The 27,562-nt window shown below is 47.4% G+C and overlaps 1 protein-coding gene across 1 annotated transcript in view; it reads left to right on the top strand.

The window, feature by feature from the left end:
* The first annotated feature begins 14,696 nt into the window (after positions 1-14,696).
* Galphao (G protein alpha o subunit) overlaps positions 14,697-27,562 on the top strand; it is a 37,738-nt gene continuing 24,872 nt past the window's right edge. Inside the window, exon 1 of the mRNA XM_071683850.1 lies at positions 14,697-14,899. Coding sequence (XP_071539951.1) covers positions 14,718-14,899 — 182 coding nt within the window. The 5' untranslated portion in view covers positions 14,697-14,717. The remainder of the gene's footprint in view (positions 14,900-27,562) is intronic.

The raw sequence follows: 27,562 nt of genomic DNA, 5'->3' as shown, positions 1-27,562 counted from the left end.
ATTGTCGACATCTGTTACATACATCAACTGCACAATGCAGAAAGCCATGACAAGGACCTTCGTACCAGACCAACTGGGATGTGCTGGATACGCAGGCGCACAAGCCTGAGTAAAGGAGCAACACCAGTTTGATGACACCAAGCTGTAAGAAGATACCTTGAAACCATCATAAGGTACAAATAAACTAAGGAGGCTACTGGAACCTCCAGGGAAAGAAGTCTAAAAGAACGGTGGAAGTTTTAGTTCAACTCACAACGAGCAAATGCAAGAGACCCCATACTAAGGAAGGTTCCTGGACTCCTTCTGGAAACACCGTGACAAGGAGGAAGATCCCTGGACCTCTTTAAGAAACGCCATTGCAAGGAGGAAGATCCCTGGGCCTCTTTAAGAAACACCATGGCAAGGAGGAGGATCCCTGGACCTCATCAAGAAACATTTAGATGCCTTGCTCCATCGTGTACCGCACCAGCCAGATTCCACTGGTATACCTGACGCTTTGGTGAATGACCATGTGGCAGAAAGTAGCCAGTAGATCTAATAACATGCACAACGGTCACTACGGACTGTACTCAGCCAGTGGGTCAGGTGTTGCTTGCTGACCTGTTCTCTCTTGCTGGATGGACGAGCCAGGTCTCACAACCTCACTCAGCTTTAGGATGATTACCCGAGAGAGTATATCTTGATGACCCAATTACGTTTCGTATGTTTTGTCGTCATTACCATCCCAGTCTGTGTCTAACCGTCTGTGTATAATACGTTCTACAAAGACTCCTTGTTGAATGTAATTTGAATATAGATGATTCTGAGGCTGTGTTAACGTCTTCGCGAGGCGTGTCTCCAGGGGTATTCGCGCTCCCAGATCAAGGTATTCGTGTCATTCGGATACATTTCTGTACATGTCATTGTTCCAGGGAAAGTGCGAACCCTTGAGCTGGGACTCGGCTGAACTTGAAGGAACACACACAAGTCCTTCCAGAGTCTTCAGGTTACCAGAACCAGGTGACTTGCGAGGTGAGCCAGGGCAAGGGGCTCCGTGTCAGCCAAGAACACTTGAAGGAACAACATTGACATTGCCACAGAAGCATTGTAAATATTGACTCTCATAAGCAGAGACAACACTGGTCCTGGCGAGGCTTCTGGCACGCTCACCCGCCACCCTCTCGCCCTCCCTCACCCCGGCCTCCGTCTGCCCTCCCCTCTTTTACCCATTTTCGTCTCGTTCTCCTCTCTTTCCTCTTCGTTTTTCTAAACCTCCTGGTCTTTTTGTTTGTTTGTTTGTTTGTTTTGTTTTACACCTTTTCCCGACCTCTTCTTTTCTTTCTATTCTCGTTTTTCGACCCTTCCTTGGCCCTTTTTTATCATCTTTTGCAGACTTCTTCCTTTTTTTCATCCCCTTTCTTCTGTCTTCTGTCCAGTATCATGTCTTGCCCTCCTGCTCCTTGCCCTAGATTCCTTGCCTTTCCTCCTCCGTGTCCTGTATATCACTGTGCCCTGCTTCCTTATGCTGTCTTGCCGCCTTCCTTTATCTCCGTCTTCTATCCTTCTTTCCCCTCCCCCCTCCCATCCTCCTCCTCCTCCTCCTCCTCCCAAATCCTACATGCGTCACCCTGGAGGGCTGCAGGGAGCACGTCCAATATCGTTCTTTCGCCTCACTATGACGCGTTGACCTCCCTGCCGCTTCAGGCAACAGCTGTGCTCGGGTATGGGGCAGTGGGAGTGAGGGAGGCGGCACAGCTGCTGCTGGGGAAGTGGTCGCCTCCTCGTGAGCCCAGTGCCCCGCCAGACACGCCGGCTAATAGTATTGTGGACGCCACCAGCAGCAGCAGCAGCAGCAGCAGAACAAATACCTGTCTTGTCACTCGGCAGCACCACAGCTTACGTAGCTACCCACCTCTGCCCGAGCGTTTGATTTATTATTTATTCATAATTGCCCCCCAAGACCCCTTTACCCCAGGAGTCCCTACAGCTTCAAGGCTGCGTTCCTTACAGTTGCAGGGAAATTATTTAGAATTTCTCCTACAACCCTGTACGACAACAGACGATGATACGGCCTGGCTGAAAGTGTCTTTTCCCACGCCATGTAGCCACAGCAAAAGAGATCTGACACGTACACATGTGTGTGTGCATGTTTATGCATATGTGTCTGTGTGGCTGGTTTTTCTGTGTTACGCGTTTGTATGTGGCGTGTTTGTTCGTGGAATTGACTTTAGGGCAAGATTGACTGTTTTTCCTATGAATTATGTTGTGCTTTCAGATTGGGCGCATCTGCGTTTGCAACCTGCGCATCTGTCATAGCAGTACTTTCAGTAGGGGGGGTCGTCACAGTGGTGTAGACGGTGGTAGACGCTCACGATAAGTGTTTTTGAAAGGTATGGTTTTTCGCGGCTAGCCATGATGCGCCTCATCCTAGTAATGTGACATGTAGGAGTGAGGGAGGGAAAGTTTGGAGTCGAGGCTCGGCACATTCAATCTCAAGTTTAATCTCTTAAGCATGACAAGACATATTGAGCAAGACGACACATGAGGACGACGGCACGACACCCTTGGATACGATGGCTTGGCCTTTGCCCTAATCCTCAGTAGTGGCCAGGTCACGATAACCCAGAGCCGTACCGTCTTGCTCAAGGATCGTACCGTCGTGCTTCATAAAGGGGTTACGAACCCTCGGATGAGGGAGGTTGAGACGGCCGTGCGCGTCTGTTAAGCAGGCTGGAAGTTACGTGATAATATACGAGTATATGTTGAGTTTGGTTATTTCTGGGCATTTCATAACGACGGAGTTTCATTTATTCTCGTTTTCTGAAATTTGATGTCTCACTTGCTCGTGCCTTTCTGTCTTGTTCGACTCGTTTGACTTCAGCCTCGCATGGTATGGTCTCGTGAGCGTGGTCTTGTCTGGTTCAGCTGGCCTAGGGGTTCAGTCCACATGTGATTCAACGCTCATATGTTTCGTTTAGAAGTCGGTGGTTTGTTTTGATTGCTTTATGTTCCCATTGTTGAGATCCCGATGGATTCCGATTTCTATTGGTTCTGGTTATTCTTAGCTTTGTTGTGTGTATTGTGTTTTTCTGTGTATATTGTATTTTGCTGTGTTTGTTGTATTTTGCTGTGTTTGTTTATTGTATTGTATTAATATCTCGGGCACCTTATTGCCACGGGGCACAGGTACCTTTAGTTCCAGTTATGGTAAACTATACTTTTTACGTTTTCTGGTGATTTTGATGTGGGAGACTTGAGAAATATGTTACATCCTGTGAGCAGGATCTGGTGATAGGGCACCTTTCTAACTGTGTCCGTAGGATGTTTCAATCCAGACCGCCAGTTGCGAGAGAAATGCTGAGTTACTGACTCGTTATTAACGAAGAATCAACCGAGTTTCAATTCTTTGTCGCCATTTCCCGCGTCAGCGAGGTAGCGTTAAAAACAGAGGACTGCCTTTGAGGGAATATCCTCACCTGGCCGCCTTCTCTGTTCTCTCTTTTGGAAAATTGAAAAAAAAAAAAAAATATGAGATGGGAGGATTTCCAGCCACCCGCTCCCTCCCCTTTTAGTCGCCTTCTACGACACGCAGGGAATACGTGGAAAGTATTCTTTCTCCCCTATCCCCAGGGATAATATATATATATATATATATATATATATATATATATATATTATTTAATATATATATTAATATATTTAATATATATTATTTAATGTATGTATGACTCATGGTGAGGTGCCTGAGGATTGGCGGAATGCGTGCATAGTGCCATTGTACAAAGGCAAAGGGGATAAGAGTGAGTGCTCAAATTACAGAGGTATAAGTTTGTTGAGTATTCCTGGTAAATTATATGGGAGGGTATTGATTGAGAGGGTGAAGGCATGTACAGAGCATCAGATTGGGGAAGAGCAGTGTGGTTTCAGAAGTGGTAGAGGATGTGTGGATCAGGTGTTTGCTTTGAAGAATGTATGTGAGAAATACTTAGAAAAGCAAATGGATTTGTATGTAGCATTTATGGATCTGGAGAAGGCATATGATAGAGTTGATAGAGATGCTCTGTGGAAGGTATTAAGAATATATGGTGTGGGAGGAAAGTTATTAGAAGCAGTGAAAAGTTTTTATCGAGGATGTAAGGCATGTGTACGTGTAGGAAGAGAGGAAAGTGATTGGTTCTCAGTGAATGTAGGTTTGCGGCAGGGGTGTGTGATGTCTCCATGGTTGTTTAATTTGTTTATGGATGGGGTTGTTAGGGAGGTAAATGCAAGAGTTTTGGAAAGAGGGGCAAGTATGAAGTCTGTTGGGGATGAGAGAGCTTGGGAAGTGAGTCAGTTGTTGTTCGCTGATGATACAGCGCTGGTGGCTGATTCATGTGAGAAACTGCAGAAGCTGGTGACTGAGTTTGGTAAAGTGTGTGGAAGAAGAAAGTTAAGAGTAAATGTGAATAAGAGCAAGGTTATTAGGTACAGTAGGGTTGAGGGTCAAGTCAATTGGGAGGTGAGTTTGAATGGAGAAAAACTGGAGGAAGTGAAGTGTTTTAGATATCTGGGAGTGGATATGGCAGCGGATGGAACCATGGAAGCGGAAGTGGATCATAGGGTGGGGGAGGGGGCGAAAATTCTGGGGGCCTTGAAGAATGTGTGGAAGTCGAGAACATTATCTCGGAAAGCAAAAATGGGTATGTTTGAAGGAATAGTGGTTCCAACAATGTTGTATGGTTGCGAGGCGTGGGCTATGGATAGAGTTTTGCGCAGGAGGATGGATGTGCTGGAAATGAGATGTTTGAGGACAATGTGTGGTGTGAGGTGGTTTGATCGAGTGAGTAACGTAAGGGTAAGAGAGATGTGTGGAAATAAAAAGAGCGTGGTTGAGAGAGCAGAAGAGGGTGTTTTGAAGTGGTTTGGGCACATGGAGAGGATGAGTGAGGAAAGATTGACCAAGAGGATATATGTGTCGGAGGTGGAGGGAACGAGGAGAAGAGGGAGACCAAATTGGAGGTGGAAAGATGGAGTGAAAAAGATTTTGTGTGATCGGGGCCTGAACATGCAGGAGGGTGAAAGGAGGGCAAGGAATAGAGTGAATTGGAGCGATGTGGTATACCGGGGTTGACGTGCTGTCAGTGGATTGAATCAAGGCATGTGAAGCGTCTGGGGTAAACCATGGAAAGCTGTGTAGGTATGTATATTTGCGTGTGTGGACGTATGTATATACATGTGTATGGGGGGGGGTTGGGCCATTTCTTTCGTCTGTTTCCTTGCGCTACCTCGCAAACGCGGGAGACAGCGACAAAGTATAAAAAAAAAAAAAAAAAAAAAAAAAAAAAAAATATATATATATATATATATATATATATATACTCTCTTGAAATGTAAGTCAGGTGATCAGTTGTCTGGTAACACTGCAAGGCAAGTGTTGGCGGTGCTTTTCACCCGTCCGTCCGTCCGTCCGTGTGTCCGTCCCGATGAGGATGTGCAGCCCCGGTAATTCACCACATCTCACGACCAGTGAACTCGAGTCAAGCTCTGCACATGTGTGGCCAACGTGTTGGAGGTGTGCAGGTGATGTTAAGAGTCGCCAGATAATTTTTTTTTTTCCAGTAGTTATGCGTTTCGTAGAAATACTTTTCTCAGTTCTATATTGACACATGAAGGACACACATTCATATTATATATATATATATATATATATATATATATATATATATATATATATATATATATATATATAAAGGAGTGGTGGTCATACAGTGTATGGGGGATGGTGATACAGTGGAGTGGTGGTCATACAGTAAGGTGTGGGTTCACTTGGACCCCCCCCCCCTCCCCCCCCCCCCCACACACACACACGCTTGACACCCTGGGTTGCCATGACAGCATGTGGGTTGTCATGGTGACGGGGAGGGAAGCCAGGGTTGGTTGGGTCAAGTGATGAGGTGGTGGTGATGTATGGGAATACAGTTGATGCATGTGGTTGTAGTCTGTGTGTGGCGAGGGTTGTGGATGGGGACAGTGTGGGTAACACCTCACAACCAGCACTGTCAGGTTGTCTTAACAACAGTAACTGTCAGGCGGATGTTGTGATTATTAAGTTATTGATGTTTAATTTCATCTTTTTGAAGAGAGGAGAAAATTCCTCCTCTTCACGGAGTGATTTTGTCTCGTGCAAATTCACTCCTTCGTTCGTAATTTCGCGACATTTTTGTCTGCTGAGGTGGGCTCGGCTGAGGCAGGAGGCTGCAGGACAACATGGTACCTGCGAACCACGCCCCAGCCATGGCTGCCTCGCGTGATGAGAAAATGGAGCGTGAGGAGAGGAGTGAGGAAATGAATCCGAGTCCTTCAGGTGCTTGTAGACCTGACACTCTAAGGTAGAATGGTTATGGTGAGGCGAAAGCAGGAAGCACCTACGCTGTCTAGGTAAGAAAAAAAGAGATATCATAACGGTCAGTCCTAAAGTGGCCTGTCGACACATAGAAACTATGGGAAGCGGCAGCCAGACGGGTGCCGCTGCTCCAGACCATTGTGGCTGGAGGCGAGACAAAGCACATGAGGTTGAGCCGTGATGACCTGTGGGGCTGTGCTCGGCTCACGCTCATTGTGGGCTTGCAGGACCTTCCCGATGCACAGTAGTGGACGCTTCCTGGACTTTCATATAGGACATGTCGTGATGCACAGCACTGGACACTTCCTGGCCTCTCACAGTACTGGCTGGTCTTGATGCACCATACTGGACGTTTTCTGACCTCTCACAGAAGTGGTCATGATGCACAGTTGTGGACTTCTGCTGACCGGGCACAGTAGTGGACGGTTCCGGAGATCTCACGGTTCGGGTCGTGGTGGCTGGAGTGGACGCATCCTGACCTCCCCAGAGAGAGAGAGAGAGGGGCGGCCCATCATATCCAGGAGTAGTGATTGTGCCGGGAGGGAAGGTATGCCTTGCCCTCCCAGACAATGGCCCCTTGTGGTATGCATTCGTAACACTGATACGCTGTGTTGTCACGTTTCCATCTGATACTCCCGTAACACTGGCACCCTGTGTTGTTATGTTACCATCAACATTCTCCCGTAACACTGGTACGCTTTTTGTGACGTTAACACCAGTATACTCCCGTAACACTGGTACCCTGTGTTGTGACGTTAACATCAATATACCCCCGTAACACTGGTACCCTTTGTTGTGACGTTAACACCAATATACTCCCGTAACACTGTTACCCTGTGTTGTGACGTTACCATATATATATATATATATATATATATATATATATATATATATATATATATATATATATATATATATATATATATATACTCCTTTAACACTGGCACCCTGTTTCGTTATGTTACCGCCTGTATACTCCCGCAACACCTACAACTTGTTCTGTTACATTCAGGGAAACACTCGCGCACCACTTCAACTAGGAGGCTAGTAGGTGTAGCAGGGGGCCCAATAGGTGTAGCAGGAGGCCAGTAGATGTAGCAGGGGCCGGCACTATCTCTGGTGTAACGCCACACTCAGGAACTCCCCCTCTGGCCCACCTAAAGTAAATATTTACCTGGTGAGGGTTGTGGTGCTGGTGGCTGACCTGGTAATGGCCCCAGCTCGTGTATGATAGTCGGGTTTATGATGATGATGACGATAGTGGTTAGTTTTATAACACGTGATACCAGACACGAGTATGTAGTAGTGGTAGTGGTGGTGGTAGTTTTGCTAGTAGTAGTGGTGGTTGGTGGTTGTAGATGGAGAGTATGAGATCAGAGGTCACGTCCAAGGACTTGTACCATGGTAGTCCAGGGTCGCCCCGTCCTTCTGACGGTAACGTACTGTCCAGCAGGGAGACATCTGTCACGGTGGCAAGTGATGAATGTGGTCCTGTAACTCCGAATTTGAATAATAACCCTTGCCATTATAGCTCCTAAGTCATTCATTGTCTCTCCTCGCACGATTCACTATTCAACCGGTGCAAGAATTCTTTTTTTCCCCTCCGATTGTGTGTAGAACTGTCATAATGATGACTCGCGATGGATTACAGGGAATTCCAGAGGTTTGCGAGTCCCAGCCATAAGTCCCTGCCACTCGACCATCTGGCCTGTGTCGTAAGTGATTAATTTGGTGCGTAAGGGAGTATTCAGTGGCTGTCATGGTTGCCCGTCTTGAGGAACTCCCTGATGATGCAGACAAGAGGAGGAAGAGCTGCCGGGCCTGGTGTTAGGGGCTACTGGGACCCCGGTTACTGTCTTGCTTACCCGTGTCGATGGCCGGGTTTGTTTGGCTTGGCTCTCCTATCCTGGTGAGTGTCCCGGGGGACTTGCCCGAGGTAGGGACTGACGGGATCGTGAGTCAAGTGATGGAGTGAGTGCGCCGGAGGGATGAGGTAGTACGTGGTCGTCGCTCTGTCGTAGATAGAAGATCCCGGCGTCGGCCAGCAAAACCCTATACCGTCTGAGGTTATAAAGTACTCTCTCCTACACCGTGCCAGGTCCTCCCGGAAACCCGCTCCTGAAGCAAAGCGCTCGCATGATGTTTCCTAGACTCGCGAAGATACCCGGAAACCCTCAGGTCACGTCCGAGTGTTGTCTTGTAATATTTGTATCTGGAGAGTCGTCGACCAGTTCATCACTACTGGACGGATTTTGCCTTAACTTTTTTCGCTCCTGCTCCCCCTGAGCAGAATCCTCGAATTGATTTCTCTGGAAAGCAGAGGTGGTGTAAAAGGCATGAAATAAGATGGTGTAAATGTCAGGATCCCACTACTGTTCGTCTTGCCTCCAGTAGATACCAGGAACGTCTTGATAAAACCTCTGGACTCATAAGAAAACAGCTGGCAGCTTCCTGTGAGGTGTGGCGGAGCGGCCAGGTTACACAACACGTGGAGAGAGAGAGGCCTGCAGCAACATACAGCCTACGAGACCAGGCTGAGCAGCGGGGGCAGACCTCAAAGGTGAAATTGAAGTAAGGGAAAGGAAATGTTGTGGGAGACAGAAGAACGAGTGAAGACATATGGAAGGGTGAATTGCAGAGAAATGGAAGGGGTATGTAGCGATAAGTGGGAAAGGAGAGATAGTGCAGACGGAAGGTTGAGGGACAGTGGAAGGACATTAAAGGATCAAGAGAATTCCACAGCTTAGCTGTTTGAAGGAAGGAATATAATAACGGTCAATTCTCGAGTGGCCGATTTCACACAAACTGTGGGATGCAGCAGCCAAAGGCGTGCCTCGCGTCTAATCCTTGGGGGCGCGAGTGCAGACGCACACAGCTCACGAGTACATTGATCAAACTAATATATAGAAGACAGCGCAGCAGTATATCGGTGAACAGAATGGCATGAGACGAAAGGCTTTTGATTCACTTCTGGTGGTTCTTAGAGAGTTTAAGGAAGAACCACCTTAGATGCTGTTAAGGTCAAATTGAGAGGGGAAATATATCCTGACAGAGAGTGAGGATGGGTGGGAAAGTGGCTTGATGTCTGGAAAGTGGGAGCGTCAACGTAATAGTAACTAGGGTTCGAAGTAGAAAGGAGATCATTTATTATAGTATGTAGACGACAGGACACAAATCCCTGAGGAACGCCACTGTTGAGATAGGAGTGAGGAACTCGCTCCGTGAATGACTTGACTGCAGTAGAATCGCCAGAGATGAAACTATGCGTTTCGGAACATTGAGGCACAGAGTGGAGGCGTAGAGTAAGGGAAGTTAGAAAGAAAAGAATGGAATGGAATTCTAAATATTGGTAAAAAATGAAAGTTAGTGAGAGTTTCAAGATTATAGAAACGGCAGAAGCGAAAACAATGGGTCGATAGTCGGAGGGGTTAGAGTGGTGTCCTCTTAGAGATGAGGTGTACCAAGGTTTACAACCAGGAAGAAGGGAAGGTCTGGCTTTATATCTTCAACATTTCTTGGACTGATTTTACATGAATCAGTTCCGCCTCTCTCGTTCGTACGAAGACTCGGCAACTCTTTCATCCCGTCATGTTTACCCTTACTCGTGCAAGTGGGCACCGGGAGCAGGTCAGTCATCACATGAACTGTGTCGTACACACGTTTTCCACTTTTCCTTCGTCTGATCCGACCTTGATGGATGCACCAGGGCCCGTGATTGGGGCCCTATTTCTTTTTCCTTCAATGCAGCGAAACTTTTGGCGTATTCAGCGATTTTTTTTGTCATGTTGCTACAATAGTTACAATGATGTCCCGTATTTTGTGGAGTTTGCATTGTTTTGAAAGTGATTGTGTACTGTTTGCTCATTCTTCCCTTTGATGAGCCAGGATTGTCGCTTCGGTGTTTGCTTGAAGTTACCTTCCACCGGTGACTTACCTGTTATCGATTTTGGCAACTTAATAATTAGTAAGGAGTGTTAGCAAGCTAAATCGGCCACATCACTGGCCCAGCACCACACCTGCGGGCCTGACGTCACAGGCGGGCCGGCCAATCACCGTCGTCTGATACGGCAGGTGTTCCGAATGCCAGCCGCCGGTTTTTTTTTTTTTTTTTTTTTTTTTTTTGTGTGTGTGTGTTGCTCAGTATTGATTATCGATTAGCTATGTAGGTGACTGTTACGTGGAGTTGGTGAGGTAATTAAACCTTTGACTGGTGGTGATGCGTGTGTGGGAGAGGCAATACAGCTATAGTAGTAGCGAATGATGGGTGGTGATTGTGGGTGGGTTGGTGATTGAGGGTGGGTTGGTGATTGAGGGTGGGTGGGTGATTGTTGGCGATGGGGAGGTGGTATAGATGGTGATAGTTGATGGTGAGGTGTTGTGTGGCTGGGTGTCATGACGAGATGTGGTCTTAGTAATGCTCGGGGCATTGATAGTGATGCCACTGTGTTGTGGTGGTGGTGGCACAAATGAAATGGCATTCGAGACTAGGATAACAACTGGGTAATAACCCGACACTATCCATTCCCTCCTCCCAGCTTGAGCCTCCAGGTTCCTTCCTCCCAAAGCTATTTATAAACACTTAGATCTTAAGTTACGGAGCTGCACTTCCTCCTGTCAAGGTGTTTGACCTTAGTTACATAGCTGCCGTTTAATCTCAAGGTGTTGCTACTGTGTGGTATATTGTGTGGAGGAGGATGAAAAGGAGAGGAGTGTGTGTGTGGTGGGAGGAGTGGATCATCTGACCCCCAGTACCAAAGATTCCGTCTGATCGCAGTTGTACACCCAGGCTTGTGGCAGGGTATATACCGCTTGTGATGACTCTGTGTGGAATTATGATGATGATGATGGTCGAGGAGAACAGGTGTGGTAGAGATGATAGTGAAGATAGATGGTGATAGTGTTTTGTTTGTATCATGAGACAGCTGGCCGTGACGGATGGTTGGCTGGAGACCCTCCCGCCCCAGTACACAGACTGGTGTAGCTGCAGGAGGGAACCGGATTAATACGTCACCTCGCTGGTGGTACTGCACTTGTTTTTACCACCTCAGGATGGTGTGGTGGACGCCGTTACCTGTGAATTCGACTGATCTATATATTAGAACTCATTCCCCGCACAGTACACTTAGGTAAATACACACATACGCACGCAAACACGGGCCTCCGTGGTGTAGTGGTGAGTGTTACTGATCATGAGTCACCATGGGCGCAGTTGGGGTCGAGACTGCGAACATGACTTTGCAAACGAAACAGAACAAGGCTGTAGCAATAGAGGTCACGTGTAACCAGTGTTTTAGACGTCTATGAGAGAGTGAGCTTCGTTGTAAACAAAAGAGTAGGATGAGTGGATTGTGGGCATCTGGACTGCCAGAAAGCATTTGACACTGTTCCACATAGGAGGTTTGTAGAGAAACTGGATCTTCAGCCAGGAATGAGAGGCAGATTCCTCTTATGTCCACAAAGCTACCATGGTGGAAGACAACAAAGCACACATGTCAGAGGAGCCTTCCTGAAAGAGTCTGGGATCATTAATGGCGTACCTCAGGGCTCTGTCCTGGAACCATATTTCTTGATATGCGTAAATGACTTGTCAGAAGGCCTGGACAACTACCTGGATACGTTTGTAAAGGTAATGATGGTTCAGTAAAGAGGATTACATCGGCGTATAAGGCGACCTTGAGGAACTAAAGTTTATCGATGCATGGAAAATGATATTGAACCCAAGTAGATGCAGATTAATGAGGATTGGACTCTGTGAAAGAATGGCTCAGTGGAATATTATTTAGATGGAAATAAGCTCCTGGAATATATGCATGAGAAGGACTAGGTAGGCGACATTGTACCTGACTTTTCGCCAGTGCTCCAACCTTACGAGAACTGTAAATACGAGAAACTGTCAGCTGGCAAGGATTGGAATCGCTTTTAAATGCACGGGGGAGGAAATTTTCAATAGTGTTACCATCGTATATAAGGCCAAAACTAGACTGTGCCTCTCAGGTTTGGACACCGCTCTTAAAGAAACACAGAGAACTAAGAGGGTAGGCCCGAAGGAGGGCAGCAGCGATGTTATCTGAATTAAGAGAGCTGAATTACAGTGGTGGTATAGAGGCCATAAGCTTGCCCATGACGGAAGAGGGAAGAATATAGAGCGACTGGATCATTACATTTGAACCAGATTAAGAGTATCTGAACCAGATTAAGAGTATCGACCGTGAATTGTTCGAGTGACGCAAAGGTAGGATAATTCGGCGGCCGCAACAAGAAGCCAAGCAAGGAGTTTATCAGAAGAGACTCAAGAAGTACTTCTATAGTAAGAGAGTTGTGGATGAATGGAGGTAACGGTGGGTGATGACGCTGTGAATGATGAGAGCATCTGGAAGTTAAGGAAGTTGTGTGATAGTAAAAGAAAGTTAGAGGAGAGAGAGAGACGGGGGTCCCTCAAATGTACAAATCCCCTCACCGTACAGTTCGAATAGGTAATTATGAATCTCTCTCTCTCTCTCTCTCTCTCTCTCTCTCTCTCTCTCTCTCTCTCTCTCTCTCTCTCTCTCTTCTCTCTCTCGTACGAGGGAGAGTTGACCGCGCGAGTTAACTAAAGTTCTTGGCAAGAATAATTAAGGGGAAGTAATCCTAAGTTTGTTACAGAACTTCCATTGGGCCGACGCGGCCAGCCGGTTGTGATTATTGGCGGCTTTGTTTGGTTTGGTGCTGTGGTGGTTGTGATGTAGGAGTGGTGGTGGTGGTAGTGTTGGAGTGGTATTGGTAGTGGAGTGTTGGTGATGCAAGTGTTGGAATGCTGGTAATGTTGGAGTGGTAGTTCTCATGTCTTTCATTACAGCCACAGGAGGGTGTGGTTTCTTGTGCAGCTGACCCTACATCCCATCGTCACTCGGTCACCACTACCACCACCACCATCCATGTTGCTGGCTCCCTCCGAGTGGTGGTACTGTGCTGGTGGCAGGACCTAGTGGTAGTGGTATGAGTGCGGGTGTTGGTGGTGGCAGGCCTTAGTAGTATTGGTGTCAGGAGTGTGATGCTGGCAGGCTCTGATGGCGGTGGCAACAAGATTGTGATCCTGGTGGTGATGGGTGTCAGGAATGTGGTAACGGTGTTGGAATACAGTAGGTACGATATTATACACATCATCACCTGGTCTTCGACCTTAAGATCATGTATGTAGTGGTGGTGTTGTGGTGCACCGGACTGTCACATTCTATCATCAACCCAATTAGATTCAGTATAGCCTCTCACGGCGCCAGTCGAACCTTATCTAACCTGACTTAACCTAAATTACTCCCGCCCTCCTGACATAACCTAACCTGACCACTTGTTGCTATTAGGCCTGCCAGTTTAACTGGCTCACCATGTTCAGTCGGACGTCGTCTCGCCCGTAGGCCTTAAAAGAAAATAATAACAATCCAACTTCTGTGACAGACTTGTCGACAACTCTGGTACTTAACCTTACAGAACCATTATTAACCTTCTTTAAGTGCGATGGTACGACCATTGCGCATGATCACACCGATGGGCCGAGTGGTCGTATCTTCGTGTTCAAGGATCGTCCTGCCATATTCATTGGGTTTTATCTCTTTGATATATAATGTAAGGGCGTGTGCACCGCCGCCCGCCGTGCACACAGGCTACTCAGGTGCAGATGAGAGCCCGGCATGATTCAACACACTTACGGAAGGTAAAACCCCCAGACATTTGTATGGCCGTCACATGCTGTGCCTGAGACTGCCATGAACCATGATGGGACGTGAGGGGTAATGATGAGAAACTGGCTGTTTTCACTCGTTGAGGGGATATCAGGGGACGATATTTTCCTCCGGCGTCTTAGGGTACATTTTCGTAACGAAGATAATCTTCCAGGAAATTATTCATAATTATGCACTTACCTCAGCAACTTGTTTTTCAGGTTTAGTCAGACACTACTCCACTGTTTACGTTTGTTCGTGAGGCACTCACACTGAACAGGTCCTGACCTTCACCCTAAACGTCTGAATCTTCACAGTGAACATAACCTTCACAACTGAACAGTCTTGACCACCACAGTGAAGTTGTTAACTGTCACACTGAAGGTGTCCCTATGTATTTCTATGTCTTCTGTCCTTGGGATTCCTCACGGGCCGTCCACGGTCGAGCGCAAAACCTCCGAATCTTGGTCGCGGTGGTCAGTCCACAGTCAGCCAGCCGTTCATCCTCCCCTACTAGGAGCTGGTCAAAGAATCAGGTACCTGGCGTAGGCTAGGGTATACAAGATTCTCATCCATATAGATAGGTAGGAACTTGAAGTCAGGACTAGAATTTAACTTTTTTGATGTGATAAACAGTATGTGACGACAATATTTATCAACTCATGTGTGTCTTTTCTCTGCAGCCTGACGCCAAGATGGTATTTGACGTGATCTCTCGGATGGAGGATACGGAGCCCTTCTCAGAGGAGCTGCTCTCAGCGATGAAGCGCCTGTGGGCCGACACGGGGGTCCAGGAGTGCTTCGGCCGCTCCAACGAGTACCAGCTCAACGACTCCGCCAAGTAGTGAGTGTCGTTTTTTTATTTCTTTCGAGTCGTGGTCGTGACCAAACCCGAACAGATTCACTGTGCTGTATGCTGTCGTTTTCCCCCGTTTGTGATCTGTTTCCGCTGAACAGTAACCCATTGTTTCTGTGTTGCATTCATCGCTGGGAGTGATGAAATCATTTTAACGGGAATGTTCGGTAAGGATCACGCACGCCTGCCCACTGGCGGGAAGGATAAAGAAAATGTAACGGTCTGAGCATCCCGGGATACTTATATAAAGCTCTCAACAACGAGGTGTTTCCATAGTTTATTTTGACAAAACTACCCAAGCGAATTCATTCTTTAAAGCCACCTTTGGTCTGACCTTTCACCTGCCTTTGCCCCTTAGGGGTCAGGTGAGAGACCAGAGCATCGTAGGAGGGTCGTTTGCCGTTGGTGTTGTCGGCTTTGCTTGTCTCCAGGCGTCGTCGCGTGGCGGCTGGAGGCGACGTGTTTTTTCCCCACGACGGAGGAGTACGCTCGGACGTCGTCGTCACACATTTCTCTTTTGATGCGAATATATTTTTTCCCTTTTTTTTTTTTCCAGATGGTTGAGTCTCAGAGGAGCGGCTTGTTTTGTGTTGACGGTTCATAAACTCTGGCTAGAGGACGAGGGAGACGCCCGTGTGGTGTTTTGATCGGCTGAGGAGGTTGGTGGCGTGGGGTGGTGGTGATGGGGGCGGTTGTGATGAATTGAGGGCAGAAGGAATGATGCAGATTGGGAGGAGGGGATGTGTGTTTGTTTGTGCCTATATGGGTCCAGACACGCTTCGTCATGCTCCCCAGCAGAAATTATAAAATGCGCAAGTTAATTGGGCCAATTATAGCCCATACATTATTCAGTGTGCTTCCTTTTTTTATGTATAATGAGCTGATTATATACGTATTGTGTCTGATGGGGTGTCTGGAGCTGAGACTATTGGTGTCGCTACTATAGTAACCACCAGTGGTGTAGAAGACGTCATCTTATTTGTACGTGTACTGTTTATTGGTGGATCTGATGGTTAGCTGGACCTGAAGGATGTTCAGCCAGAACCCTAAGGTCGCTCAACCAGAACCTGAAGGTCGTTCAGTCAGAATCTGAAGGTCGTCCAACCAGAGTCTTGAAGGTCGTTCAGCCAGAACATGAAGGTCGTTCAGCCAGAATCTGAATTTCGTTTGACCAGAACCTGAAGGGTCGTCCAACCAAAACATGAAAGTCGTTCAACAAGAATCTAGGGGTCGTTCAATCAGAACGTGAAGGTCGTTCAGCCAGTTTGGAGGTCGTTCATCCGGAATCCTTGCCATTCGTCAACACCTACCCTTTGCCGCTTCTTTGAACTCGTTGCTTGAACTGAAGTTCTGGAAATCTAGTAGTGAACCGTGCCACCACGGTTTGCGTGCGTCCAGAGGAAGTAACCCCCAACCTTAAGGCAGTGAGGCGGTAGCCATCAGACATTACCTAGAAGCACATCTGGAAGATCAGCAGAAGATTTTTGCATTTTTGATCCCTTGGAAGACTAGCACCTTGAACGGATTATCCCAGAGACATGATGGAGGGCAACACGTAAACTGCTGAAGGTATATACTGCACACTTGTCGTGCTCAACTGAGTGCCAGACCCATATATATATATATATATATATATATATATATATATATAGTCTTATGACTGGGCAAGAGAGACGTGTGTCGGGAGGCACCAGGTACGCTGTGTTGGTGCAAGGCGACCATTTTCATCCAAGGGTCACCATCAAATAACCATACATTACGTGTAATGCTACGCCGTCGTGTTTAGTTCAGTGTGTATTGTATAATAATGCTGATCGTCATGTATGGATCCAGGAGGTGGAGGTCGTCGCCTGGGAAGGTAAGGAAGGGCACTGACCGCACCGTGACACCTGACGCTTGTGGTGTCGGATTCGCGGCCTTTTTCACGACATTTATCCCATGGCCATTTTGATGTGTCAGGTGGGTTGGTGGGGGGAAATCTCCTTGACCATTTATTTTATGCAGGGGTCACCGACCATTACGTAGTGTTGGGTGTCACTGACCTGATGTGTCGTATTAATATTATTATTATTATTATTATTATTATTATTATTATTATTATTATTATTATTATTATTATTATTATTATTATTTTTAATATTATTATTATTATTATTATTATTATTATTATTATTATTATTATTATTAATGTTGTTATTATTATATTATTTTGGGACCTAGTGGCGCGGATAATTGTACATCCCTATCATGGCCATCTTGGATTCGCTTTAGATATATCGGCAGTATATCATTATTATTTACGGTGTCCGCTTAAGGCAAGACAAGGACCTGCCTCGATAGTGGGCCCACCCGGGGCCTCATCCAGGGATTCGAACTTTGGCGGACCCTTCGCCTGGTTCATGGGTATATTGCCGTGATGGAGCAGGGGGTCAGTAGCCTGATTGACTTACATGTTCCAAGTCAGTAATTTGAATGATGTGTGTCACCTGTCATGGCCATTGTTGACGGGTTGTAAAGATAAGTGTAATATGTGTGTGTATATTTTTGCCTCCAGAGTTGATGACCCTTGTTGGGGATTCGAAGCTAGAAAATGAGGCTAACGAACATCTTTTTCTTTTTTAAAAATAAATGTTTTGAAAAAAAGAAAACATGTCAGAACCCTTTTTCAGCCGTCTGTATTCTGATGCAATCTTTGACGCCTTCCTCTGGACCTTCCCAAGTTGGTTGGTTACGTTTCTATAAGTGCGATGACCAAAAATGAGAAGAATAGTTTTGGAGCAATTTAATATGTGAACAGTTTCCTGGCCATTTTGCTTTTCCATTTAATTGAGCACAGTTCTAGGATTTCCCAACAGTCAGTTTGTTATTGTAAATTCTCCAAATGTGAGACTCTGGCTGCTGGCTATGTACTGTGTCGACTCGTGGTCTCCCTTACACATGGAGTCGTAGAGAAGCTTATTTCTGGCTGCATAATATAGCAATCGAGCCTTCTTTCACCGTCTCCCATCCTCATCACTCTGCATCTGCTCGGATTAGATTTCACCATCCGAGGATCACACCAACTCTTAGAGTTTTGTGTCGGTCCTCTTTTTTTTTTTTTAAGTTGATGTAATCTTCCTCAGTCTGAATTCCCCGTATTGAAATTGGCATCATCTGCAAACGTATTCAGATACGAGCCCAGTCCTTCAGGCAATCATTGGCATCGATCGAGAAGAACATTGGCCCCAGGACTGAACCCTGTGATACGCCACTGGTGACTCCAACCAGTTTGGAGAAGTCTTTTCTGATATGCGCCCTTTGTCTCGTTCCTTTCTCTGAGGTAATTTTTTTGGTCCATTGAAGAAGTCGTTCCCTTTCTCCCTCGATGGTACAGTGTCAGATGCTTTCTTCTTGTCCAGATGCAACAAACCACCCAGCCTCCTCTTTCATGCAAAATAGAACTCACTCTCTCGTAGAACTTGAGAAAGTTTGATGGCACATGGCCTCCTTATCATGAACCTTCGTTGTCTATGGAGTATGTAGTTTCTTCTCTGCACGGTGCCATCCATTTGCTTTCTGAATATTTTTTACAACACACACTCGCGGGGGAGACTGATATATAGTTCAGCGCAAGTACACCCTCCAAGAGTCCTTTCTTAAAGATTGATGTGACATATAACCTCCTCCTCCTCCTCCTCTTTCACTATTTTGGTACTTTGAGCTTTTCCCAAGCGATGTCGTGAACAGCGTATCAAGTGGTCTTGTCAAGTGTTTCTGTTTTATCGCTGTTTAGATATTCGTTGTTGTGCAGGAACTCCTCACTCTATATACTCACAGGTGTTAGAGCTGTACTGTTTTCTGCGTTGTGTGCTTATGCATGTGTGTGTGGCGGGGTTGATAAGGTCGGCCGCCGTGCCGGGTACGCTGTTGCTCAACAAGACAAGTATTCCGGCGCGGGTTTGGCATCACAGAGGTGCATGTAAATCACTCTTCTATCGATTACATAACTAAGATCGCTTGTATTTATTAGTGCAAGTAGGAGTGTGCGTGTCTCGGGGGCTGTAATTGTTTATTTTGTAATCATTTGTCATTATTGATGTATATTCAGTCTCGCTTATGTTTACTGGAAGCCTCCTTAATACTTTGTGATTTACTTGGGCGTGACTGAACTTCGACCAATTGGCACTGTATGTCTGAGGATATATGTGTGTGTGTGTGTGTGTGTGTGTGTGTGTGTGTGTGTGTGTGTGTGTGTGATCGCCCGGAATAGACGAAGAGAGGCCGCATTCGCTCATAATCATTCGCTACCTGTCATACGTATTGCACCGAAACCAGGAGCCAAACACCTTTGCATGGTTTACCCTGGCTACTTCACATTCCCTGCTTCATTCCATTGACCCCTGTATACCACATCGCTTCAGTTCACTGTGTCCCGTGCACGCCCTTCACCTTCTTGCATGTCCCAGACAACAATCTGTCGTTCCTCGCATCCTTCACTGTTCCCAGAACCTTCACCCCCTCGCTCTCTATGAATCGTTATATATATATATATATATATATATATATATATATATATATATATATATATATATATATATATATATATATATATGTGTGTGTATGTGTGTGTGTGTGTGTGTGTGTGTGTGTGTGTGTGTGTGTGTGTGTAGATAGATCGATAGATAGATACATATAGAGAGTGGTATGGATGAGGATTGTGAGTGGGTGTGGTTAGAGGAGGTAACCACACTACAGGTGTGGAGACCCCGAAAGCCACCTGAAAGTCTACGGTGATCGCTCTTAGGGTTTAACTTACCACCACCACCACCAACACCCTGATCATCACCACCACCTCCGTTGACCACCATCATCACCACCGCCACCACCACCTCCGTTGATCACCGCACCTTCTCCAACACTAGCACTGCCTTCGAATCTCACCACCACCACCATAACCGCTCGCACGTCTCCCACAACCCTCATCCCCCGACAGCCACCACCTCTTATAACCCATGTTGTGCAGCCTTGCGCCCTCTCCCATCACGCACCAGGACTACGGCACCCCCGACCTACCCCACCAGCATTATTTCATCCATCAGTATTACCATCCCAGTTACCATTATCACTCTCCAGTGCCGTCACAACCATCAGCCACCACCACCACCAGTCCTTTCACGATCACCGTTATGACCCGCTACTATCACTCTGGCCTCGTCGCCTATCACCAAAACACAACCTGCCTCCTGCCACCACAGCTAGCACTTCACGTCACCACCACTTCTGCTGTCACCACTAATTACCACTACCACTCCAGTACCACTTCCCATCCTGTCACCACTTCTCGCACCATTACCTACCGCTGCCACCACTATACTACAACTGCTATACCACTTCATACGATCACCACTATTCGCATAACTCCCAACCAAAATCGTCCCCTCTACCGTACTAGTCAGGTGGCCTGGTTCCCCCTGCACATGACACTCGTCCATTAACATATTGGTGTGTTAATCTTGGCTGAGTGTGCCAGAGGCGCTGGCCTGGCCACACCTGCTATAGTTGCTCGGATCAACGCACCAGTTACAACCCTCCCGCTGGCACATCTGTTGTGCCACTTGCACGTCGTTGGTAATACAGACGGCTCACCTGGGTGCTTTGTCTGGAGGAAGCATCGTTCACCAAGTGGTCATACATCAACTTGAAAACTGTAAATATAATTCGCTGTCTTCGTTTGGCCGCGTTTAACAGCGGCTTTTAAGAAAGCACATTGGTCGTCAGTAATGTAGACACGCGACCATAACAAGGATGGGAATGGCCCATTAAGCATCGGCTTTGTTTTTAATGGCTTTCGTGACTACCTGTTGTTGTTGTTGCTGGTGGTTTCGTTTTCTGCTGTGGATGATGAAGCGCTGGAGTGGCAGGAACGGGGCCGCCGTCATGGTGGCAGTGCTCGAGTTGCGACGGACGCCCCTCGCCAGTGGCTGGCTCATTAGCTCCGTGTTTCTGATTGTAATTGGTTCGCTGCTTCCCTGAAATGAGAGGAGCCAGCCAATCCCAATCTTGATTAGCCTGTTTGGCCTTGCTGATTCGTCCGCTGTTCTGGGTCTGCCAGGACTCATTTTGATTACCCTTGTTATTCTGGGATGTAATGAGCCGGTTCCTCCTGCCTCCTCCTCCCCCCACGCGCCCTTCCACGGCCTCGACTGTGGTGAGAATATCTCGGGTGTTTGGAATTCGTCCTTAGCATGTGGACGGCTGCTAGGTGGAAAGGGGGTAGTGGACGATCAGTATCCTTTTGCTGTACCGTCCTCCATCTGTCCATTTGATATTGTTGTGGGTTTGGTTTTAGTGTTACTGTGTTCATGGGTAAATGGGTGGGTGTTGGCGTTTGAGAGTATAGGGGTAGGGAGGGACGTGTGTGACTCTGGCCGTGACCGTGATGTGACGCAGGATAACGCGACGGAGACAGACAAGCCGTATGAACCATACCAGTAAGGTCGTTAATCGTGTCCAGAACGTGCACAACCATCCTTTTCTTTATGTTCTAAAACATGATTATCGACCTTGTTTTCGTCCATTAATCACCTGTCGACGTGACGAAGATTATCCTCACTATATTACCCTCCACAACCCCCCCCCCCCCCACTCTACTCCTTAATGCCTTGCACCATGAAAACTGTAGGTGTGTCATGATAGTAGTGGCCCCCTGCGCCACAAAAGCTGTACACAGATGTTGTTATCATATTCGGTCTGGGATGGTAGTACCATCTGGTCTGTGAATGTGGTCCGAGTGGTAGGTATATTGGGTGAGAGGCGACCGCAATGTGCTGAGGGAAGGGTTAGACAGTGTATGTGGTCGTCAGGTGCCACTGCTGGCCCGTGTCTCGTGCTTGTGGGATTAGGGAAATAGACGGGCAGGGAGGCAGAGTGAGAGATATTAGAAATTTGTGACCCGGGAAAAGTGAAGGGAAAAGAAAGGAGAAATGATGAGTCGCGAGGGAGGAAGGTCTCAGGAGAGACGTGCTTGAGGGATGATCACTTGGATGTTGAAAGGTTCATGGGTGTGGTGGGAGGCTCGCCGGCCCACAGCTGTTGGTGTGGAAGGCTTGCCGGCCCACAGCTGCTGACGTGGAAGGCTGGCCACTGTCGGAGATGCTGGTGTGGAAGGCCGGCTGGCCCACAACTGATGGTGTGGGAGGCTGGCCGGCCCACAGCTGCTCGTTCTGATGACCCCACACGACTGAGTCTCTAGCCTCTTCATCCACGACCTCCCGCCACCTACTGGTACTGCTAGTGTTGCCCAGCTGGCTATCGTGTAGGGCCATGTGGCCTGGGTCCCGGTGCTTCGGTTTTCTCTATACTCATATGTCTTTCACCTTCCCCTGTCTAGTGTTCCTGTCTGCTTCCCCTCTTCTGTTCCTGCTGCTGCCACTGCCTGGCACTACTCCCTCAAGAGACTCGTGGTTGTGTGGCCGTGTCAGATGTGTATGAGGGCCTGCAGGCCTGGGATGGTCAGATGTGTCAGGACTGCAGGTGAAAGGGCTGTGTCAGTAGGCCAGGTGTAGTGACGGGCAGTGTCAAGTTCCCCTAACTTGATCATTTCTGGAAATTATATTAATGACTAAAGTTTGGATGAACAGTTTAGTTTGCCCCGGCGTGAGGGGCGACGGCCTGGTGTGGTGTGGTAGAGTCGTGCCTCGTGTGTCCACTGCAGGCCAACTGTGTTGGTTCAGGTGAGGGAGTCTTTGGTGGCCTAGGTCAGTCATTCACATTGATCAAGAGTGAAGGTCCCAGAAGAGGACCCTGTGGTACTCCGCTGGTCACCAATCCATTTGGGAAAAGGTTCCTCAAACCTGCGTCGTCTGTTCCCTCTTACTGAGATGATCCTCTATCCACCGAAGGAGTTTCCCCTTTATTCCTTCAGGGTGATTCAGATTATTAATCAGCCTTCCATGCGGTACAGTGGCAAATGCTTCCAGACAGTCCAGGTACAAACACTCCGCCCAGCCTTCCCTTTTGTTTAAGACAGAGCTCACCCTCTCGTAGAATTCTAAGAGGGTTATTACACAGGACCTGTTCTCCCTAAAATCATGCTGTCTCTCTCGCTGAGGTAATTTCTCATCGGTAGGAAGTCATCCACGTCCATCCTGTGAATCGTCTCCAGAAAGTTAGACACGACGTTAACTCGTTATTTGAGACCGGTCTGTAGCATAGCGCCTCTTCCTGGTCTCCTTTTGCATCCCCTTGGCACTTTGCCTCTCTCCAGTAGCTTCTTGAGGTTTGTGTGGTGTATCTGCTCACATTTACAGCACATACGGTGAGGTTTCAACAGTCAGGACCTTTCTGTATTCTGTTGATATCTTTTCTTGATATCTCTGTAAATTCTTAAACTTCCTCCCTCGTCCATCGCACTGGTTTAGAAGCTGTCGTGTCCTCCTCTGTGAAAACACTTCTGTACTTGTTATTCAGTTCCTCACTTATCTTCTGCATTCCCCCACTACAATTCTTTTCACTAAATCCCTCAGCCTGATTAGCTGCTCCGTAGCTGACGACGTAATGGGAAAGTTTTCCATTTTCTTCTGCCGTGTTCACAATATTCTCTTGAAAGTTTTTCTCTCTTCTTTTCCTGCTGTACCTTTTCCTTGTGTGCGTGTACGTGCATCTGTGTGTGGGTTTGGGGATAATGAGGAAGTGTAGGAACACAAGGTAAGAATAGATTATATATATATATATATATATATATATATATATATATATATATATATATATATATATATATATATATATTTAATTATTTACTTATTTATTTAAGAAGGCAAGGAGTACCTTCCGTAACGTTTTATTGTACAGCAGGACTTGGGGCGGAGCAGGTGGAGGCGCTAATTAATGTGGAGGTCAGAGGGCCCCAGGGGAAGCGACGCGACGTCTAATGAGCCCCTTCACCTTGTCCCCTGCCTCACCTTCCCCGACCTGGCGGCCACTCCTTCCTGCTCTGGAAGGTTCTCTCATCCTCCTCCTCCTCATCATCATCATCATCATCATCATCATCATGATCATCATCATCATCATCATCATCTGTCCTCCGCCTCACTTCACACGTCTCATTATCTCCCTCTTTTATTTTCGTATGTTATCCTTCTGTCCTCTGCTTTCGTGGTGTTTCTTGCCTCTCGTTATTCACCTTCCTTCCTCAACTGTGGCTGGACGACTGGGCGAACTGGAGGCGTCTGTGACTGGTGCACCGGGCGGACTGGAGGCCTCTGTGACTGGAGGACCGGGCGGACTGGAGACGTCTCTGGCTACATGATCGGGCGGAGTGGAGGCTTCTGTGATTGGAGGACCGGTCGGACTGGAGACGTCTGTGATTGGAGGACCGGTCGGACTGGAGACGTCTGTGATTGGAGGACCGGTCGGACTGGAGACGTCTGTGATTGGAGGACCGGTCGGACTGGAGGCGTCTGTGATTGGAGGACCACTTTAACAGGAGGGCCCTTGTGACTTGAAGTGCTACTGTGACGGGAGAACCGTTGTAACGGATGGCCACAGTGACGGGAGAACTTACGTCACGGGACGTGACGCTTAAACATGGTTGTCAAGACTTTTTTGTGCGGAACATCTGCTGGGGTTACATATCTTGAGACACTTGGTAGCGTAGTGGCCAGTGTTATGCTTCAATCGAATATTGAGTTACCGTATTGTGTCGCGTGACTATGGTGAATTGTCATGCTGTATGGCCTTATGATGGTGAGTTACCTTACCGCGTAGCGTTACACGGGTTTTTTTTTTTACCGCGACGTTTCACGTTACAATACTGTAGCGTTACACTTGTTAGGTATCGTACTGTGTGGCTTGGGACTGGGGAGTTACCATACTGTGAGGCGTTACACAGGGAAATGATCATACTTTGTGACGTTAGGGTGGTGAGTTACTACACTGTGTGCTGTTACACAAGGGAGGAGTTACCTTAGTATGGCGTTACATTTGGGTTACCATAGAGTGTAGCGTTACATTAGTTAGTTACCTTTACGGTATTACGGACTTCAGTTGTTATTCTCTGAGGAGTGGCGTTACCATTATCGTCACTCCAGTGAGTTCCCATCATCAGTTGCATCACACAGGAGTTACCTCTCCTCCAGGATTTCCTTGTTGGTGGTTTGTGTCACTATACGAATGTAGCGGGCCCAGGTTCGAGCCCCAGACCGGAATTTTAGAGGCTTTAAACTTAACCAGGTTACGTCTGGTCCGCTGGGAAGCCCCGTCCATCGTGGAGTTTATTGATAAAGTAAGGACAAGACGAGACGCAAGACCGAGCGAGAGAGGATATGGAAGGGTGTTGAGGGAAGTGGTGGCCTCCACTGTGGGTCGTGAGAGCGGGAGTGCATCCGGCTGCCTCCTGAAGGAAAATTTTTTCATGAGAGGTATGAAGGTGTGTAAGAGACAGGACAGAACCCTGAGGGGACACCGATGTGTATAGGAAAAGATGGAAAAAGTCTTCCCCGTCTTAGGGACAGGCTGTCCCAATGCATGTTGGAATGAAGAAGGCAATTTTTTTGTTGTTTTTAAACAGAAGCGGAACGGACGAGCAAGCACAGGTGCAAGTTCACACTCCCTCAAAACACGAGATTAGATGCCCAATACGCCTGGCTGCTTGGAATGTACGAAAAGTGATTATTGGGAGGATCATCAGGGGACGAAGGAAAGTCAGTCGACCATGATGGAGTTGGAAAAGTGAAACAGAAAGAGTTGTTTTCTCAGGGGGGAGCCACAGTTAGATTATCGCCAGGACGGAAAAGCCAAGGAAAGGAAGTAGGACAGAAGTTGGTCGAGTACCGTAACGTTAGGATTAACAGAGTTGTTAGAAAAACACGGGAATTTACACTTGTGTCTGGACCAAAGGGAGTTTTGTGGACTCGCAGGTTTACACGCTGGCTGCTGGCGTCACAGTGGGGAGTAACCTTACTGTTCCTCTTCATTAGGGAGCTAACTCTACCTCGTACATATATTCATCCTGAAACAGTTCAGACCCACGTATAACGTAATGTTGGGACTTGCGTTAGTATCATTGTGAGGAACACTTGTGGTCGTCTGAGTGAGGAGAATGCACTTGTGGGACTTGGTTCGAGTGAGAGTGTAACACTTAGGAGTAAACTTAAATGTGGTGATGTAGGTGTAATACGGTTGCGGATGTAGTGTGATGGTCAGGATGGTAGGTGCGTGTGCCCTGGAGCCCAAGCGAGTGGGCCTGGTAATTGGCCTGCCCCGGGTAAACAACATGTAACGACCTGCCGGGTGTCAGGTAGCGTGTTCCCTCCCTCAGTCCAGGTGGGAGGGGGTGGCGCTTGGGGGCTGGGGAAGGGTGAGGGTGGATGGTTGAGAGGTGGTGGAGGTGGGACGGGGGGCGTCTGTTCAAGAGGGGGGTGGGTGGCTGTCAACCCCCACCCACCCAACCCTCGACCCTCTCTTGCCTGCTCAAGTTGCTGGCGCCTGAGGAGTACTGGGGTGATGGGGGATCTCATGGGTGGAGGAGGGGTTGAGAATCGGGTTTAGCAGGGATGAGGTTTTGGTGACACTAGGGGTGTTTTTGGTGGGAGATAGAGGCAGTAATTACGTACAAAGGAACACCCTTGCTTCCCCCCCAGCCACAAAGCATACACGGAGGCTCCAGTCATGCAGCGATGTGTACAGCGAACAATATTCAGCTCAGGTTAGTGAATCTTCCTCAAAAAAAAATGATAATGATACAACACTAATACGTGCAAACCCCCGGTCTCTCGGCGGTACATGAAGAAGGCACCAGAAACACACTTCCAGATAATCACTCACATGCACCGAAAAAGAACACTACGCCATCCACCTGTACACACACACACCAGACTCGTCTCCCAGCTCGAAGTATTCCTTTCCCTTTCCCCACCTCTTCTTCCCCTCCTCTAACCATCCTGTTAAATAAAGGTGGGAGGGAGAGTGGGGTAGTGGAGAACGGCTGGCAGTAATAATTGTGATACAAAAATGTGAATGGAATTTTTTTGATGGAAGTTTGTCGTTTTGTTCGTGATGAAGTGTTTGTTAGTTAACAGCGTAGTTCATGTTAGAATCATTATTCGAATGGTACAAAAAAAAAAAAGGTTTGAAAGCATTTTACTGTAATTATCAGCGTAATTAGTTTTGCATATTTTTGCGTGAGTGCAAGATAATGAACGCCAAACATGCAATTCTTTTCGAGTTTTTTTTTTCCTCCCCCCTTCTGAAATTATGCTTTTTCGGGTGAGTGTGCAGTTGAGGGGGAGTTTTCCCATGAACAACAGCAACAAAAGAGATAGTGCATGATGGTGAGTCATGACCCCTGCGGGGGAATGTTTTGGAGTCATGACCCCTGTGGGAGAATGTTGTGTGTGTGTGTGTGTGTGTGTGCTGGCCAGCCATTTTGATTTGCTAGCCTGTATGTAATTTATTATTAAACCCTTCGGCGCAGCGGTACCACCCCTGAGCACGACTGTAACGACCCTTGACCCGACGGTACGACCCTTTGGGTATGATGGCCTGGTCTCTGTTAAGTCCGAGGCCTGACCATTGGTGCCCGAAAGTCGTACTGCCATGCCCAGGGTGATGATGGTTGTGTTGTGAGAGTTACTGGTTGTGATGGGAGTTGTGAGGATGTCTTGCCCAAGGTTT

This window comes from Panulirus ornatus, chromosome 37 (assembly GCF_036320965.1).
Source record: "Panulirus ornatus isolate Po-2019 chromosome 37, ASM3632096v1, whole genome shotgun sequence".
Taxonomy (NCBI): Eukaryota; Metazoa; Arthropoda; class Malacostraca; order Decapoda; family Palinuridae; genus Panulirus; species Panulirus ornatus.
Note: the sequence above shows the minus strand (reverse complement) of the source record. Positions and strands in the feature narration are given on the sequence as shown.